Source organism: Pristis pectinata, chromosome 3 (genome assembly GCF_009764475.1).
Source record: "Pristis pectinata isolate sPriPec2 chromosome 3, sPriPec2.1.pri, whole genome shotgun sequence".
Taxonomy (NCBI): domain Eukaryota; kingdom Metazoa; phylum Chordata; class Chondrichthyes; order Rhinopristiformes; family Pristidae; genus Pristis; species Pristis pectinata.
In genome coordinates this window covers 89,529,589-89,548,614 of record NC_067407.1, presented here as the reverse complement: position 1 = coordinate 89,548,614, position 19,026 = coordinate 89,529,589, and the positions used below count along the sequence as shown (strand labels likewise).

The window sequence follows — 19,026 nt, the reverse complement described above, 5'->3', positions numbered from 1 at the left end:
AATATAAATAGTACTTTATTTACCCACTGTAGGTAAATAAGTGACTATCAGTCACATTGCTAAGTCTGTAAAGAACTGTCATTCTATGAAAATATAGCATCTAGTATATAGAATACAAGTTTTAACAGTCCGCTACAAATCTTTCCACACTTAACAGGTGGGAAATAATTAACTGTCATAATATTTTTTGCAAAATTACTTCAGAAAACTGAAGAATTCCTGCACCATCTTAAGGCAATTTCTTGACTCTGAACAAGAAGCCAAATTACATCAGTAAACCATCCTCTTCTGCAACTTCACACTAATCGTATCAAACAAGGTACAAGATCTTAATTTATTCAGATGTTCGGGGATGTATGCAAACACAAAAAGTTTATCAAGTTTTTCCACTATACAGAAGGGATTAGAATGCACAAGCCCTATCTAGTATACTTCATATCTTTCTGCGACAATAAAAAGAAATAAGTTAGCTGTGATGGTTATGGCCAGCAGCCACACAGAAGGAATTTAACAAAAGCCAGCAAAATCTCAACACCATCATGCTCCAACTAAATGATAGGAAAATGCCTGTCTGAGAAAGTTTTCCTCATAAAATACCACAGAGGTAAATACAAATCAGAATAAATTCTCCATGCAACATTTGGGATTTCACCCCCACCCCCCTTCCATCCACATGTAAAAAGTTTTAACTGGAAGAAAATTCAATAAGCAACAAACTTCATGCTCTCTTTGTTTTTAAGAGAAGGCAAGAAATTGATCTCTAAGACTATTATATGTGTGCAACTAATAATGCCCTTCTGATGACTTAGTGGATGGGAGAAAATTGGACAATCACATACATATCTTATTCAGTCCCCATTCTGAAGCTGTGTATTCTGTTCCAATAGTTAGATCTCTATTATAAATGTTTACATCCAAGCTTATAATTGAGACTACCTACTTAAACTGAAGGTAGTCCTACTCACTTAGAACCCCGAGAATAACAGGCTTTCAGCACCCCAATGCAAATGATTTTAAAATTCTGAACAGGAGTATTATACAAACACCTTTGTGAATTTGTAACTCACCCACCCCAGACTTCGGACAGTTTAGTGAAACACCCCTCTACAACCCACTCAACTGCAGTTTAACTCTGGCTTCTTTCACATCTCTCTTGGCTCTGCAAGTGGTAGACAAGCCATCTTGGGCCCCTTTTAAACCACTCACAATCTATTTGAAGGACTTGTACATAAAAAAACCTCTTCAACCAACATTTCAGTCAACTCCCCCAATTATCTCATGTAGCCTGGTGTTAATTTTTTTTTAAGATTACATGCACGTGAAAGTTGTTTAGATAGTTTCTTGCATTAAGATATTGCCCTAACCACAATCAAACAAAATGTTACATTTCCAGTCTCAAAATGCTGGTGTTATGGGGAAGAGGAGATAAAATGATATGACAGCTTTCAAAGTCAGACCACGTCTTATAAAAATTTTGAACAGAGGAAATTACAAATGTGAGAAAGATGAGAGCAAATGCTTTTATGCCACTTGCCACTTACCCCCAACCCCCTCCACCCCTAACCACATTTCATGTCAACATTCCACAGTGTAGCATATGTGGTCAGAGAAAATAATCACTCTCACAAGCATTCTCTGATGTCTTAAGTGTTTGAATTTCTGTCTTTCCTTTCAGCTCTGGCTCACCATTTTGAAAATCTCCAGCTTCCCATCAGTGGGAGGAGGCGTATATGCAAGAGAAAGAGCCACTAACACCTCCATTGTAGTTACACATAGCCATCAAATGCATCTTTCTCATTCTCTCCTCTACCTCCTTTAATGTTCTTCCAAGCATCCTGGTGTTCCTAATATTCATTCCTACCTTACAACCTCTGTAGACAAATCCTTTATCTGTGAACTTGTTTGCCATCCATTCTGCCCCACTTGTACTGGCCTTCCTGATCTAGATTGTCCTCGCCACTCCTATCACATTGCTAACTGATACCCTCCATAAAGATTTAATTGTTTTCAAAATTCAAATAGATTTAATTTAAATAAAGATTAGAATCAAAACAGCTTCCTGCTTTTCTCTCTAGTTTAATCAATGTTTTCTGTCACTATGAACCACCTACAGTGTAATGTCAAGCACTGATTTTGTCCACGAAAGACTGCAGATAATTAGTTTGTCCAAAATTTACGTTTGTTTTAATAAACAACAGTAACATTGAAATTAACAAAGTACTCTCTTACTCCTGTCCCTCTCAAACACCTCTACCCCCCACATCCCGCAACCCTCTTCGATTCTTCTTTCTTTTTCTCAGTTTCTTATGGCTAATCAAGTTTAATGAACACAATACAAATAGCCATGTTGTAAAGATACTTTTCTCTGGCTCATATACAAAATTACTCCACACAGACTAAATTTTACTTCAGAGATTGACAGACTTCACTTTTCATTCTTATAATATTGCTTGAAAAGCTATCAGAACAGAATTAAAGTACCCCATCAGTACTGCTAAATGCATACTATTTCCTTCAGTAAAAATAAATACATAGCATGATCCCATTTCAACTCATTCATTGCAATGAGCACAAAAGATCAAGTCAGTCTTGAGCAGTTTAAGAGACTAAGGAATAAGCTCTATTCTGGATATACAAAGATATCATCTTAAATAATTTCTTTAAACAAACTGATTAAAAAATCATTACTGTGCAATGTACATAATTCTCCATTTTACTTTGCTTAAGACCTTCTCATTCTGCCACCTACAGGATTCAGGGGAATTGCAAATTCAAGCCTTCAGTACTAAATTTAGAAATAATACGTAAAGAGACCACCATTAGTGACTTTAAATGCAATACAAGGCCTCCCCAGGTTACAGCGGAGTACGTCGGAAATCAACAAAAACAGCGTGTGGGAGAGGATCACAGAAATAGTTCCAAAGGAGGAACGAGCAAGCGCAGGAAGAGAGGCCACCAGCCAGCTTCACTGACTCAGTGAGTGAGCAATTGAGTCTGCTCAGCACCCCAAGCTCTGCTTGGCTTGGTTGTTGTGGCTCAGGTGGAATGTTTGGTGGGGGGGTTAAGAGAGAGAGAGGAGAAGAGGAATCACACAGAAATGCCCCATTCCCACCTGGCAGAAGATGCCTGCAGCCCTGTAGTAGCCGGCAAATCCATCCTACCACTGTTCCAAACACTCATTTGTACCCATGGGCTGTCCACAAGTTGGGCGTTCATTACTTGGGTAGGACCTGTTAATTAATTTATTGAGGATCATAAAATACCTGGACCATGGACTCAACTGAAAATACTCGAGTGGAAAAACCTTAGTATTTTTGACATAGGATTCTGTTGGAGTCAGGGGACTGAAAAAAATAGTGAACGCAACACCCACTTTCAAGGACATTCCAAGTTAATAACATGGTAGGGTGTAGTTAGAACATTTAATTCAACCTTAAATTTCTGAATACCCATGAAAGGCATGAAACAAAAATCACAAACACAATTGTGTTGGGATTACTGGATCATGGATGAAACTCAGTGTTCATGAAACTCGTGAACACTAACTCATTATTCCTTTTTGTCTGCACTATTTAGTTTTGTAATTTATAGTAATTTATGTCTTTGCACTGTACTGCTGCTGCAAAACAACAAACTTCACAACATACAAGTCAATGATAATAAATCTGATTCTGAATGAGGCTCATGCAAGTGGTGGCTGATATGGTTGAAAAGTCTCTCGAAGTGTTTGCAATTAAGATATTAGTAACCTGAATGTTTTTAAAAAATTGCTATACAGGAAATTGGGGAGAGATGAAATGCAGTTTCAAAGATGCACCAAAAATGTGTTGGGATATATCAGAGTTCTTCCATAAATGGCTCAGATTAGGTTCAGCTTTAAATTTGATCATATTCACCCTCAAGATCATCCTTCAATTTGAGAATCACCCGTAAATTTGAAATATTAATATACTGGCAGGATTCAAATTGCACAGTATGACAATTAAAGGCCTCCTCAGATTCCTGCACATTATTTCATTCCAGACACTTTATATATCATGCAACACTGAAGAAAAAGTCCACATTTCCAGTCAACATTCAACAAGGAATAGGATGTTTAACTCTGAAGTTTCATTAGGAAGTTAAAGCAATTTTTTTTTAAAAAAGTGAAATATGGAATTCAATCTTAGTAAATGAGACAAGGTGTTTTTCCCTACAGTTATGCTGGAGACTAAAGGGATCTGACGTTTAGCCAATGCAATCTTCTGAGAAATATCCAAGATTGGAAATAATGAGGTAACAGGAGACTAGAAATTATCCAATCCACATCAAAGCATGATATTAAAATCATGGTCCACAAGTTAGCTGCAACATTCTGTCAGAAGTCAAACCAGAACAGTAGAAGCCAGAGAATAATGACAAATCGAAACTTAAAATGGTCATGTAAATTATAAATTTAAAAAATCATAGCGATTGGATGACCATCCACCTGAAATGAGTGTTATTTTTACAAAGTGTTCTTCCATAATACAATGTAGTCATACTAATTTGGTACCGAAAATGCTGGTCAATGAATCTGCATTTATCACCAATCCCAAATTGCCCTCTAATTGTGTGGCTTTCCAGTACATTTCAGAGGACTGATAACAGCCAATATAGGTCAGATCAGATAAGGACAGAATTTTTCTTCCACCCCACCCCCACCCCCCCAATGCAGAAGATGGTTGGAAGCTGGAACACTGCCTGAGGGGGTGGTGGAGGCAGAGATTCCCAAAATTTAATAAGCATCTGAATCAGCAAGGCATAGTAGGCCATCAACCAAGTACTGGTGAATGAAATTAGTATAGATGGGGGCCTGATGGTTGGCATAGGGCTCGTTTCTATGCTGTACAATGCCATAATGTAGCATTTCTATGCAGATTCTATGATAGTTATCATTCCATTAAAGGACATTAACAAGATGGCATTTTAAACAACAAATGGTAGTTTCATAGTCACTATGACCAAAATTAGATTTTTTTTTAATTCCAAATTTAATTAACATTTATATTCCCCAATTACCATTGTAGAATTTGAAATATCTGGATTATTTCTATGGTAACCTTACTACCACACCACCTTTTCAGTGAGATTGAATAGCGAGTCAAACAAATGCAACGTCGGGCCAATGCTACTTCTAAAAAGTAAACAACAAATTGTTTGAAAAAGATAAACATTTATCTTTCGAAAAACATTCTATAGACCTTATGCTTTGAAGACGGATTTTGAGAGACTAGACCCCGTGAACCAGTTGTTAGCCTTTGCACCACCTGATTTTTGATAACATGAATTACGACAGCTGGGATAAGACCTACATTTAGTTAGAGTTAGAGTGAAAGTTAAATCATCTGTGCTTATCTCCCAGAGTCACACACACAAGTAAACATGCTATGCAATATCAGTTGTTTTCTTAAGTTTATAGGGTGGTTCCAGCAAAATCAAAAATCAGCACAATTCAGAAATGTACTTTCACATCAACTGTGTTAATTCAGCTACTTATTTTTCACCAATCTGACACTATCAAGTACAGTAACAATGGGCTTATAAAAAAATTCTGACTACACGAGAATGTTAGGGCTCTTGACTGAACATAGTACAGCACAGGAAAATAGAACAAACTTTTCAGTATTCCACCACAAATTTTGGGTTCTACCAAAGTCATGAAGAAGGCCCACCAGCGACTATTTCATTAGGAGGTTAAGGAGATTTGGTACGTCACCAAAGACTTGCAAATTTCTACAGATGTACAGTGGAGATCATTCTGACGGTTGCATCCACTGGAGGCTCCAATGCACAGGATCACAAGAGGCTGCAGAGGGTTGCAGACTCAGCCAGTTCCCAGCACAGGAACAACCCTCCCCACCATCGAGGACATCTTCAAGAGGTAGTGCCTCAAGGCAGCAGCATCTATCAGTGAGGGCCCTCACCACCCAGGACATGCCCTCTTCTCATTACTAGTATAGGGGAGGTGGTATAGGAGCCTGAAGACCTATACTCAATGATTCAGAAACAGCTTCTTCCCCTCTGCCAGCAGATTTCACAACAGTTCATGAACACTAACTTGTCATCCTTTTTTGCACTATTTACTTATTTTGTAATTTATACTAATTTTGTGCCTTTGCATTGTCCTGCTGCAAAACAAATTTCATGACATACAAGTCAATGATAACAAACCTAATTCTGATATTGACTTAACTCCTGACCTCATTACAACCTTAGTCCAAACATGGACAAAAGAGTTGGAACTCCAGAAGTGAAGTGAGAGTAACTGCCCTTGACATCAAGGCACCATTTAATCAAGGCCAGACCCAGAGTTCCTTTGGGAACAGACAGAATCTCAACAAGTAGTGACACTTGGCTTTTGTATTCCCAGGGTCTATACAAGAGGTAGACAGGACAACAAAGGTCACATTGGATTTTTTTTTCCACTATTTTTCCTTGAGGTTTATACGTGAAAGTTCTGCGAACTTACTCCATTTTTGAATTCCAGACACAGTGTAAAAAGTCTCAGGTGATTGCTATAGAACAGTTGTGAGGTACAGGCTACACCTGTGCCAGGTACATTAACATTGAAAATGCCTTGCACCACATGACCAGGTTTTTAACCTCCACCCAATTCTTGATGAATGCCCAATGCCTTCAGGTAATTGGACCCAATAGTTAAAGGAACAAACTATCATTTGGACCAGCTGCTAAAACAGGCAGCAGCTGCATTCATCAGTACAAATGTCAAAAGGAGGCAGAAAAATGCCCCTAAAACCCAATTCTAATGCCAGCTCTTTTAACTTACTACAACAGGTTAGGTTTCCATCTCTTTCTTTCTTGGTAAATCGTCTGGATTATTTTTCTACGCCTATTTCTGTATGAAAGATGTTACTGTGATTTTTTTTTGCAAAAAAAATTCTAAATACTACTGAATACCACCCATTAGAGAGACCTGTAAAAGACTCGGTGCAAAGCAATTTTGAACAAAATAAAATTAGTCAGTCGAAAGCAAGATGGAATTATTTTTTTTTAAAAAGAGTACCCAGGTTTCTTAGCCAAAATTTGGGAAGGATCATTCATCCAGTGATAGCCTTTTCAGGCCTCTTATCACAAGTACTTCTATGAATTTAAAGAAAGTATTTTCCAGTAACACTTGATTGATTTTGCAAGAACAAGCTTTGAAACCTGGCTCTTACTGCTGATGTTGTTAATTATCCTGGGGTTTACTCCAGAAGCAGCAAACACAAAAATCTAGATACACTGCTTAATGCCAGAATAAAGAAAGGTGCAAAAAAAAACAAGGAAGCAGGACATAGCATTCCAGAATCAACTACACAGGGATAAATGCATCATTGAACAATTCCAGGCTTTGCCTCTAGTGTTCTGTCCCAAAAGGCCATTCTACGCATTAACCTAAGTGTATGGACAAAGTCACTTGAATGGAATAGTCAAATACAAGTATTTACAAGACAGTAAACGGTAGATCCATTATTAAGCAAAATGAATCCTGTCAAATCTCAAATCCAAGTTCTACTGGCCTTCAGATAATAATCTGACTTATAGAGCAACTCCATCTGCCCGCCCCAGAAGACATGTTTATAAACTCAAGAGATGGCGGGGGGGTGGGGAGGAGGGAACAAAGAAAAATTCAAAGGGATAACAAATAACAAGAGAAAATGAGAGCTTCAATTCTTGAAATGTATAAAGTATTCTGTACAACTCATGGATGAGTAGATTCAGGGGAAAAGAAAATAAACATACAATTGAGAAAGCAGTAGAAGGATACGCTAATATGATCAGAATGAGTGTTGGAAGATTTATGCAATTACGAGTACAGAGCAATTAAGCCAAATGGCAACTGGAAGACCACAGTCAGTGCAGATCAGTAATAACATCTCCTCCTCGCTGACAATCAACACAGGTGCACCTCAAGGATCTGTGCTTAGCCCACTGCTCTACTCTCTCTACACTCTGACTATGTGGCTAGGCACAGCTCAAATGCCACTGTTGTTGGCAGAATCTCAGATGGCAATGAGGAGGCATACAGGAGTGAGATAGATCGGCTGGTTGAGTGGTGTCGTGACAACAACCTAGCACTCAGCTTCAGCAAGACCAAGGAATTGATTGTCGACTTCAGGAAGGGAAAGTTGGGACAATATATACCAGTCTTCATTTGAGGGGTCAGCAGTGGAAAGGGTGAGCAGCTTCAAGATCCTGGGAGTCAACATCTCACAGGATCTGTCCTGGGCCCAACACATTGATGCAATCACAAAGAAGGCACGTCAGCGGCTCTACTTCATTAGGAGTCTGAGGAGATTTGGTATGTCACCAAAAGACTCTTGCAAATTTCTACAGATGTACGGTCGAGAGCATTGGGACTAGTTGCATCACAGCCTGGTACGGAGGCTCCAAGGTGCAGGATCAAAAGAGGCTGCAGAGGGTTGTAGACTCAACCAGCTACATCACGGGCACAACCCTCCCCACCATTGAAGGCATCTTCAAGAGGTGGTGCCTCAAGAAGGCAGCGCCTCAGGGCGACGGCATCTATCATTACGGACCCTCACCACATTTTCAAGTCCATCAAATCTAAAATGTTACTACCATCAATTTTAGGGTAGTAAAACCTCCCTGCAAACCATATATGACAACACAAATTTAAGATGTTACCAAACTGGCAGTAGTGACAACCACACATAATAACCAGAGCTCAAATTAATACAACACCATACCTCCTAAGTTTTTCCATAATCTACAAAACAAATCAAAACTGATGGACACTTTCCACTTGTCTGGATGAATGGAGCTCCAACAATACTCAGGAAACTCACCATCACAGATGTGGTCCTCCACCCTAAAAACTCCTACCCGAGATAGTGCACCAGCTGCAGTGCACACCATCTACTAACAGCACTGCAGGTACTCTCTATAGCTTCTTCTGCAGCACCTTCCAAACCCTCCAAATTCTATCACCTAGATGGACAGAGGGAGCCAATGCATAAGATTACTACCACCTGCAAATTACTTCCAAGTCACATGGCAAGCTGATTTAGAAATACCACATTTCTTTATTGCCACTATATCTAAATCCTGTAACTCCATGCTGAAAAACATTGTGGGAGTGTCACCAAATGGACTGCAGTAATTCAAAGTAGCTCACACTCAATATCTTAGGAGCAATTACGAACAGGAAATCAAATGTTCTTACTAGCCATGCTCACATCATGAAGACATTTTAAAAAAAATGAAAGTTCTGCTGGTGGGATACTCTTCAACATTGAAGATATTTTGCAGACTCTTCATCTGCAAATCTGTCATGACTGGATTTGCATTTTGCTCTGCTCTTTAGAGGAAAAATGTAATAAAACTGAAATTCATTTTTATGACATTATTTATGTTCAGGCTATAATAAAGAAACCCAGTGAAAATTTTAGAACAATTTCACAATCCAAAAATCACTAGCTGAAATCATTCAAACCAGATCACTGCAGAAGGCAGAAAATCTCCAAGGTATGGTTGCCCAGTATTGAGAACATCCATTTACTTATTCCATTATAGTACATTAAATTCAAGAGATTAAGCAATAAATTAATGGAAAATGTCAAATTAACCACTCACCAATTCTGTCAGTTGGTGAAAAGAAATGCAGGAATGAAGGAAACCAAGAATGAAAACAAAATGAACTACCTCAAAAATCTAATAAGAACAAAGAATTACCATTTCTGCAGTTTTATTTATGGGACAGTTTAACTCGAGAGCCATCCTACACATACTGAGTCACTTTCATAAGCTATCACAACCAGTGCTGATGCATCTGCAAAACAGAACTGCAAAGATGCACCTTCTACTATTGTCAATCATTTATAGAGATAACTCAATCTGGAAAAGACATTTGCAAACTTGAAGGCCAAAAAATTATCTTGTTTCAATAATCATGCCATACTATAAGCCATAAAACCTAAGAGAAATTAATCCTTTTCACATCTTCCACCGAGCTAGTCAGAAATCACATCTGTTGAATTAACTCCTAGCTACACTGGTCCAAGAGAATAATCCCTTTCAAAAAGCAAAAAAAAACTGCAGGTGCTTAAAATCCAAAATAGAAACAAAATGCTGGAGTTACTCAACAGTTCAGGCAATATCTGTGGAAAGAGAAACAGTTAAAATTTCAAATCACTGAGCTTTGCTAGAAAAGATCATCGACCTGAAACTTGTCTCTCTACATAAATGCTGTCTGACCCACCGAGTACCTCTGCTTTTATTTCAGAATAATTCCCTTTTTTTTGCCAAGCTACAAGGGCAATGGAGTTGGAAAAAAAAGATTAGACCCATTTCCCTGCACATATTTAACCCTACCCAGAGACAGCTGTGGTTTCAGTTATTTTTCTTGTCAAATTGCTGTGTGTATTCAGCAGTCTTTAATGTGGTACCAATAATTAAAAAAATTAAGTTGAACTGTTGAACTTCTGCCCCATATTCGAGTTCCTCAGAGTGTACTCAGTATTTACCACCTCAATTTCCCTCACGTTGCTTCATACAAGACATTATATATATATTAATTTATGCTGTTTAAATTTTGTGTAGAACTGTTCCAGAAGACCACAAAAAAAATCATTAGATTGTTTTTTTTAAAAAATGGAAGTCCTGTTATCTAAATGGTATGAAATCTAGCACACTACTAAGTCCTCCACCTACACCTTTAATACCCAAGATTTAAATGCTGGTGCCATCTATCTTTTATCTGGGTTAATGTACAAGTTCCAACATGTAATTTTTAGATGTGTATTCAAATTGGCTTTGACAGGATCTTTTGATTTCTCTTTTGTCACAGAAAGATAGTAACAATGTCTGAACAATGCCACCTTCTCCAATTTTTACCACATAAAATGTTAAACTTCCGAGCCGATTTGTTATCTACAATGATGAAACTATTTTCCTTTTAGTTTGCTGACATTGTCTTTGGAAATTTAGAACTCAATGCTCAAGAACATATTAATACTTAAAAGGGTCAACTTTCACAGAAAAGGTATGAAAGCACATTGCATTGCTATAGACTACATTTTACTTTGGGGGGGGGGCAGGGGGTGGCAAGATGAAAGGGAGTTAGAGGGTTAGACAATAGAATACTTGTCCTTTCTCAGCATCCCACATAAGCACCAACAATTTAAAAGGTGAGGAGCTGCACAGATAATATTTTAAATTCTATGTTCTGCCAGAGAAATGCATCATTGCACTGCTTCTTCCGCTCCAAACATTTAAACCTCTAAATAAGACCATCGGAAATGGGAAGCTCCCATTGAGAGTTCATATCCAGTTTAAACTTGGATGGCCTTATTTTTCATAGCTATTTCCAGAAAATGATTAAATGGGTAGATTCAAATCCACCACTATCAGTTGACTCATTCTGCCTTCTGCCCAATATGCTATTTCCTTATATTATTAGAGAAGAATGCCATAAACCCTGTTGCTCCATAAATGTAAATACTTCACAAACTAACATTGATTAGCATCCATACCTGCCAGTTAGTCATTGCTGCTCTGCCTGGAAAAGATCAAATTTCCAATTGTACTATTAGATGCATTTTTCTTGCTGTGTAACTGCATAATAAACTTTATTTTGCTTATTTAAACACATTTCAGATACTGAAATTGCAGTGTGTTAATGATGTATGTCAAAAAGGAGTATGCAATTTTCATCCCACCTGAATTTTTCCCCTTTAAATAACAGGCTACAATTCATACATTGAAAAATTGCAGCTGGGAATAATAACATCACAGGATGTATATAAAGGGGGGAAAATGCTAATCCTTTGTAATTATATCTGGCAGAGTCATAATCTGTTGAATTGATAGGCACTGGACACTTCCTGACCATGTTACTCTATTTCAGATTTATTACTTGGAGAACAGTAAAAAAATCTTTAATTGACCTGATTCTCCTTTTCCTGTGACTACTTCATTTGTGTTTCTTGTAATACAATGGCTTTCTCAGGAAACTCAAACATAAAGCATTAAGTTAATAACACAATGTTAGATATTATCCAGCATAAAACAATTACACTTTTATTTAACGGGTTTAAAAGAGTGACTTATGTTTCACTTTATTATATAACTCTACAATATATACTCTGTAACTGTAGGTTGCTCATTTTGTAGCTAAAATGTTTCTTTAAAAAGCAACAGGAATCACTTATATTTGTATTCCAAACAATGTCAATTACATCAAACGCCATACTTTGTCAACATCTGCCCTGTTGCAAATGGGTCCATGATCATTTTATACATTAAACAGTAATGCCAAGTAATATTTTAGAAACCTGGTCGAAATTTAAACTTCCTCAATAAGGTCCCTTAGTATCCAGGTGACTTCAAACCCCAATTCCATATCTATTTTCTGCCCTGCAAAATTCCCAATAAACTTAATGCAATATTTTTCAAACAACATTTAACAACTCCATAAACATGATCAATTCAGAAAAATTCCCAGAAATAGGTTAACTGAGAAGCCATTGCCCCAAGTGTTACGGGAAACTTGGCTTTCTACTTGGGGCTCATTTACCAATATAAAAATATGTAGTTTATATTGAAAGATACAAGTTTATAAACTATGCTATATGTATAACACAAACTTTTTTTTGCTAATACTGCTGACTTGAACAATAAAGTGTTGTTTTATCAAAACAGAAAATACTCTCAAGCATAAAATGAGCATATGGACACTGTGGAACAGGTAACAAGCCAACCCTCCCAACAAAGCTCATTTATGACCTAACAGGCACCCAATTCTATTAGGAGTAGGCTCAGCAGGACATGATGTCTTAATGGAAAGGAAGGGAAAATAATTTCCCCACTGTTTCTTCAAATACTAAATTTAACCATCAGGCACCACTTTTAACTTGATTGAAACAAGCTCTTCAATTTCTTTTTCTACCTTCCTCACTAAACTACAAGTTGAGCAAGGAAACACTCTTCCTCTTCATTGTCAATATCTAGCAGTTGAAAATTTGCTATTTCAAGGGCAATAAATGGTGCCATCTTTGAAAAAAATGCCCACATCTCAAACAAGTTTAAAAATGAACAGAATACAGTTTAACCATTATCTGAAACTCATTTCATACAAAAGCCTAACAACCACTCAACATCCCAATTATGTGGCTTGATTTCTTTATTTGTTGTGTCCTGAGATTAAGTTCAACAATTCACACTCGTGATAGTGAAAGTGGTTGCAGAATACAGTCAATTCTCAAAACAGAAAGCAACAAGGGCCAACTAAAGCAAGCATTGGCATGGCCAAAAATCAGGAGGACAATGAAATGCTGTACAGTCAGTACTTTGGTCACAAATTTGTCATGGCTGATATTAGATTTTTATATAATAGAGTAACATATTATAAATGTTATAAATAAATTAAAAGTAGTAGTCAAGATATCATAGAGGAAACAAGTTAAAATATGAGAATATCCATCTGGAAAGATGCAAATTACTCATTTAAAATATTGTCCCTTCAAATAATTCCCTTATTTGAAGGGACAATATTTTCTTTACTGTCCAGTCAGGGCTATACATCACGAACAAGAGTGTTTACAACTGCTATCTTATTTTTAAAATCAACAGGCATTGAAAATGTTATTACGAAGTAACTGACACTTTACATTCAGATGGCCTACTTCTATTGCCATATTCCCATAGATAAAACATTGAACACTGAAATATAACAAAGCAGACATTATTTCCTGGAAAAAGATCCTCTTATCAGCCAACACACTGTATTGTGTTATGATGCTGACAAATATCCCTTCTTTCTAACTCTGACTGTGGACATTTACTCCCTGGTATGAACAGTGGTATACTTCAGAGAAAATTCAGCAAAAACTGCATCTTAATTGGGGGGGGGAAAGAGAGGGGGAATGCAAGATTTTACTGCATGTACAAGTCTCGCTGCAACATTTAGTGTTACTGATTTGTAATAAACTTGCAACTATTGTTTATTTTGCCTACTAACCTATTTCAGGAAAGAACGTGCAATAACTGGCATGTGCATCTGTGGGGCAAACAGCAGTCAGCTGCATTTCATCTCATCAGTGAAGAGGGAAACAGAGTTACTATTCCAGGTCAATTAACCTTCATCAGAACAGTTCTGATCAGAAATCATCAAACTGAAACATCAACTTTGTTTCACACTCCACAGATGCCACCTAGTCTAGTAACTATTTCCAGCATCTTTGGTTTAATATTTCAAGATTTTGGCACCTGCAGTGTTTTATCTTTCTTTTTGTGCTTGCCCATTCAAACCACTTTACCGACTAAAGAATTCAAAATGCAACCCAAAAAAAAGTGCATAAAACACAACTCAGAAAGAACGAGAAAACTCTCAAGATGGTTCTGGCATTCAAGATGTGCTCGTAACTCAGCGTGCCAAACAAGAGTGTAGTTGAATTAGTAATCGTACATTTAATATTTCTGCACTGCATCTCAGTTGAAGACTGCTATCGTTAACATGTAACAGTGCCCCTTTAAGCTGACATAAATGCTTGCGCCAGATGCCTGCGTACGGCCAGTGTATTTCAGACGAGTTGCACTAGACAGGGGATTTACTACATGGACTACTGACGCTACCAATTATTATTTGGGCAATACACTGCATTTTACTGTCTACACAAAAAACTGTACTACTATCCTTCATACTGAAACAAAGAATGTTAATTTTCAGGCAGCAGCTTCATTAATTCTATCCAGGATAGACTGTAGAACCTGCAGTTCTTTGTGTTTATTAACAGTGCAAATAGCATGTGTGCGCGAGAGAAAGTGTGTAGCATATATGCGCGTGTGAAAGTGAGTGGGTACGTGCTCTTTCTTCCCCCTCTACCATTGACAGATTGCGCTTCAAGGCCTAGTCTGCATACTCTAAAATGACAACAAGAAGCTTTACTCGGGGTTCAATGCAGCCAGCGGAGCCTACATCGATTAAATAATAACCTGTGAAGCGAAGCCTTCCACCTTAAAAGGATGGGATGAACTTTCGGTTCCTGCCTCTCTCCCGGCTACCACTGACAGATAAGAACACACCGCAACGGCCCACACGCCGACTTCCAGCACAACCCACCTGTGGATTTCTTTTCTTTTGGCATGGCTCCCTTCCTATTTCGTTGATACTGCTGCCTGGGTGCAATGTGACAGGAACAGCTGTTTGAGGCTGTGCTTGCCCAGGCCGCCAGTTGTTCCTCAGTCTCCCTCTCACAGACCACAAACCGCTTCGGTTTCCAAGCACGACACAGCTGTTGCTGCTCAACCCAACGTGATGGTTCGGCCCCGCCCCCGGGCCTTGGAGGAACTTTTTCAACGTTCATTGGACTGATGACCTGTCCATCAGCACTCCTGCCGCCTGCTATTGGTAGTTAGGTGCACACATAAGGCCAGCAAGGGAGTTAACCTGCTGTGCGCAACCTGTCAAGTTAGGTTGCGCGATGCCCGCGACTTCATTGCAAGTTTCCGGTGTCGAGAATAAATTGTACGATGTTTCGTTTGAAAAGAAACATTAGGATTGAACTGTGCCGAAATCTGAATGCGGCCAGTTAATCTTGCTCTTCTTAAAGTAGATTGATGTCTTTTTTTAATTGTAAACTCAGGCCCCATCTATTGGACTTGAATTCTTTCCTTCACCCGCAGCCCGAATAATATACCATAGAAAAACTTTATTCGGTTGAAGAAAACCAATCAAAATGTCTGCGGCTGCTTGCATTAGGCAATACGGAGATACATCTCTGACAAACAGAACAATTTAAAATGTGGACTATTGTTGGGAGAAGAAAACGAGAAGAGCAGAAATCAGTTCCGGGTGAAAGGTTGACGGGCTGCCTCGATTGGTTGAGCTCGGCGCGGTGGTCGCTTAGCAACGGCGTGAGAGGGGAGTTTGAAATGAAGTTAATGCGTTGGGTCGATGTCGCTGTTCTCGGTGGTCATGGCTCTGGACAAGCTGCTGCTAATTGTTCTGATCATGATCCCGCCCCTTTTGGGAAGTAGGTATTTTCAATGAACTACCTCGCTACCCTTCTGTTTACCTTGTTCTATGGGAATTAATTGCTGTGCCCTCTCGGGGGACTGTAGACAAAATTTCAAGGCAATCCTCCATATCCTGGCCAATGTTTAAACTTCAGTCAACATTACTGAGAACAGATACTTACCTCTGTCATGATCATCATGAGCTTCTTTCCAGTGAGCAGTAGATTTTTAACCCTGCAATAAAATCAGAAAATGCTGGAAGAGCTCAGCGGGTCAGGCACCATCTGTGGAGAGAGAACCAGAGATAATGTTTCAGGTCAGTGACTTGTCATCAAAACCATCACTTCTGATGAAAGGTCATCGACCTGTAACGTTTGCTTTGTTTCTATCTGCCCTGATCTGCTGGATATTTCCAGCATTTTCTGTTTTTATTTAAGATTTCAATCCTAACAATCAGCATCAGTGAGACCTCACATCATGCTTGAGACATCCTCAATGGGAAGAGGAGAAGGCAATTGGTAATTTGGTAATTGGTTTATTATTGTCACATATACCAAGATACAGTGAAAAACTTAGTTTTGCATGCCATCCATAAAGATCATTTCAGAACATGCACATTGAGGTAGTTCAAAGGGAAGAACAATAACAAAATGCTGAATAAAGTGTTACAGTTAAGAGAAAGCACAATGCAGGTAGACGATAAGGTGCAATAGCCATGATGAGGTAGATTGTGAGGTCCAGAGTTATTATTTCATACAAGTTCAATAGTCTTGTAAGAGTGGGATGGTAGCTGTCCTTGAGCTTTGCGGTGTGTGTTTCCAAATTTTTGTATCTTCTGCCCAATGGAAAGAGGGAGAAGAAAGTCCAGGGTGGGAGGGATCTATGGTTATGCTGTCTGCTTTCCCAAGACAGTAAGAAGTGTGGACAGAGTCCATGGAGTGGGGGCTGGTTTTTGGGATGGACTGAGCCATGTCCACAATTATCTTCAATTTCTTGCAAATCTTGGGCAGAGCAGTTGCCGTACCAAGCTGTGATGCATCCGGATAGGATGCTTTCTATGGTGCATCAATAAAAATTGGAGAGGGACATGCTGAATTTCTTTAGCCTCCTGAGGAAGTAGAAGCATTGGTGTGCTTTCTTGGCCATGGTATCTACTTGGTTGGACCAGGACAAGCTATACAAGCTTTACACCTAGGAACTTGAAGCTCTCAACCATCTCCACCTCGGCACTACTGGTATATACAGGGATATGTGCTCCACCCCACTGCCTGAAGTCAATGACCAGCTCTATTGTTTTGCTGACATTGAGGGAAAGGTTGTTGTCTTGACACCATGCCATTAGACTCGCTATCTCCTTCTTGTATACTGTCTCGTCATTATTTGAGATCCAGCCCGTTACAGTGGTGTCATCTGCAAACTCGTAGATAGAGTTGGAGCAGAATCTGGCCACACAACCGTGAGTGTATAGGGAGCAAAGTAAGGGGCTGAGGCCGCAGCTTTGTGGGGCACCAGTGTTGAGGATTATTGTGACGGAGGTGTTGCTGCTGATCCTTACTGGTCAGGAGATCAAGAATCCAGTTGCAGAGGAGGGTTGCTGAGTCCTAGGTCTTGGAATCTGGAGATGAGTTTGTTTGGAATTATGTTATTGAAAGCAGAGCTGTAGTCAATAAATAGGAGTCTGATCTTTCATCTGACAGATCACGGTCTGTCTTTCATTATGATTGCAAGTATCTGGCTTGGTGGAGTTTCCCCATTTCACCATGTTGTCCCTTAAGCAGCCAACGAGTGCAAAAATGGCTTTAAGCCTTCCAGATTATATAACCCGCCTCTACCTTGCAGGCAGCTGTTCAGCCACTGAGGTGTCCATGTTGATACTAGCACCAAGGACTGCTTACACCATGTAAATCTGCCCACTCAGCAGGTTATCTGTGAATTAACATGTTGCTATGTGGGAGCTTGCTGTGCATAAAGTTGTTGTTGTATTTCCTTCGTTATAACAGTGACCACATTTCAAAAGTACTTCATTGGAGTTGATAGAAGCTATTTTCTCTCAATTTTTGTCCCCCCCCCCCCCCCCCAAAAAAAAACTTGTTAAATTGAAAATTTAAAAATTATATAAGAGGGATTTTTATTTGTAAAGCTATTACTGTCTGCTGAATCAAGGCTGGTAGGTAGGCCCTTAAACTAATACAACAAAGTCCATTCATTTTACACCTCTTTGCCTTTTGATTTGCATTAGCTCCCAGATTCATTTAATATTTTAAATTTCTCTTCAATCTTGATGTTTTCTATCTCTCCAGCCTTTTCAAATCCTATAACTCTCCAATTTCTGTACTCTTCCAGTTTCATATTCTTACTGGGCCTTAAACTTTAGAATTCCCTAAGACTTAGAATTCCCTCCTAAAACATTCTACCTCTCTTCCTTCCTTTAAAGATGCTCATTAGAACCTGATCTGTTTATCATGCTGTCTGTGACCCTTCCTAATATAGTTTTATGTTTGAGGGAAGCTTTACCTGGCTTACACTTGAATTTATCATTCAGACAAGAACTCATGATATTTAGATTATTCTGCTTCATTATCTTGTAAATGTGAATCAAGTCCACAAGCCATCCTCTTCTGATGCACTGTCTGAGGATTTCTTGGCTCTTTTCAAGATCCATATGTCGTCCTTTTTATGCAATTGGCTGTGATTGTCCAAAATTCCTTAAATTTTTAATTGGACTTTAAATCTCTTGACTTTGGAATCATACGTCCTTTGGAATGATTAAATTTATGGATAATCAAGAGATTTATTTCATATGATATTTTCTCTCCCCATTCTAATAGCACTATTTACAAATTTAGTTTTTCATGAGAGGCTGATTAAGCCAGCATTTGTTGCCCATCCCAAAATGTTTTAACTGAGTGGCCTATGAAGCCATTTGAGAGGACATTTAAGAGTCAATTGGTTTATTGGTATCACACATGGGCCAGATCGGGTCAGAATATCAGATTTTCTTTCCTGAAGGATGTTACTAACCAGATG

The 19,026-nt window shown here is 38.6% G+C and overlaps 2 protein-coding genes across 2 annotated transcripts in view; one reads left to right on the top strand and one right to left on the bottom strand.

Moving 5' to 3' along the window:
• LOC127567988 (ADP-ribose glycohydrolase MACROD2-like) overlaps nucleotides 1-15,347 on the bottom strand; it is an 874,651-nt gene extending 859,304 nt beyond the window's left edge. Inside the window, exon 1 of the mRNA XM_052011231.1 lies at nucleotides 15,104-15,347. Coding sequence (XP_051867191.1) covers nucleotides 15,104-15,347 — 244 coding nt within the window. The remainder of the gene's footprint in view (nucleotides 1-15,103) is intronic.
• Nucleotides 15,348-15,864: 517 nt separating this feature from the next.
• Nucleotides 15,865-19,026, top strand: part of LOC127567882 (protein sel-1 homolog 1-like) — a 47,512-nt gene continuing 44,350 nt past the window's right edge. The window contains exon 1 of the mRNA XM_052011047.1: nucleotides 15,865-16,016. Within this exon, the coding sequence (XP_051867007.1) occupies nucleotides 15,938-16,016 (79 nt within the window). The 5' untranslated portion in view covers nucleotides 15,865-15,937. The remainder of the gene's footprint in view (nucleotides 16,017-19,026) is intronic.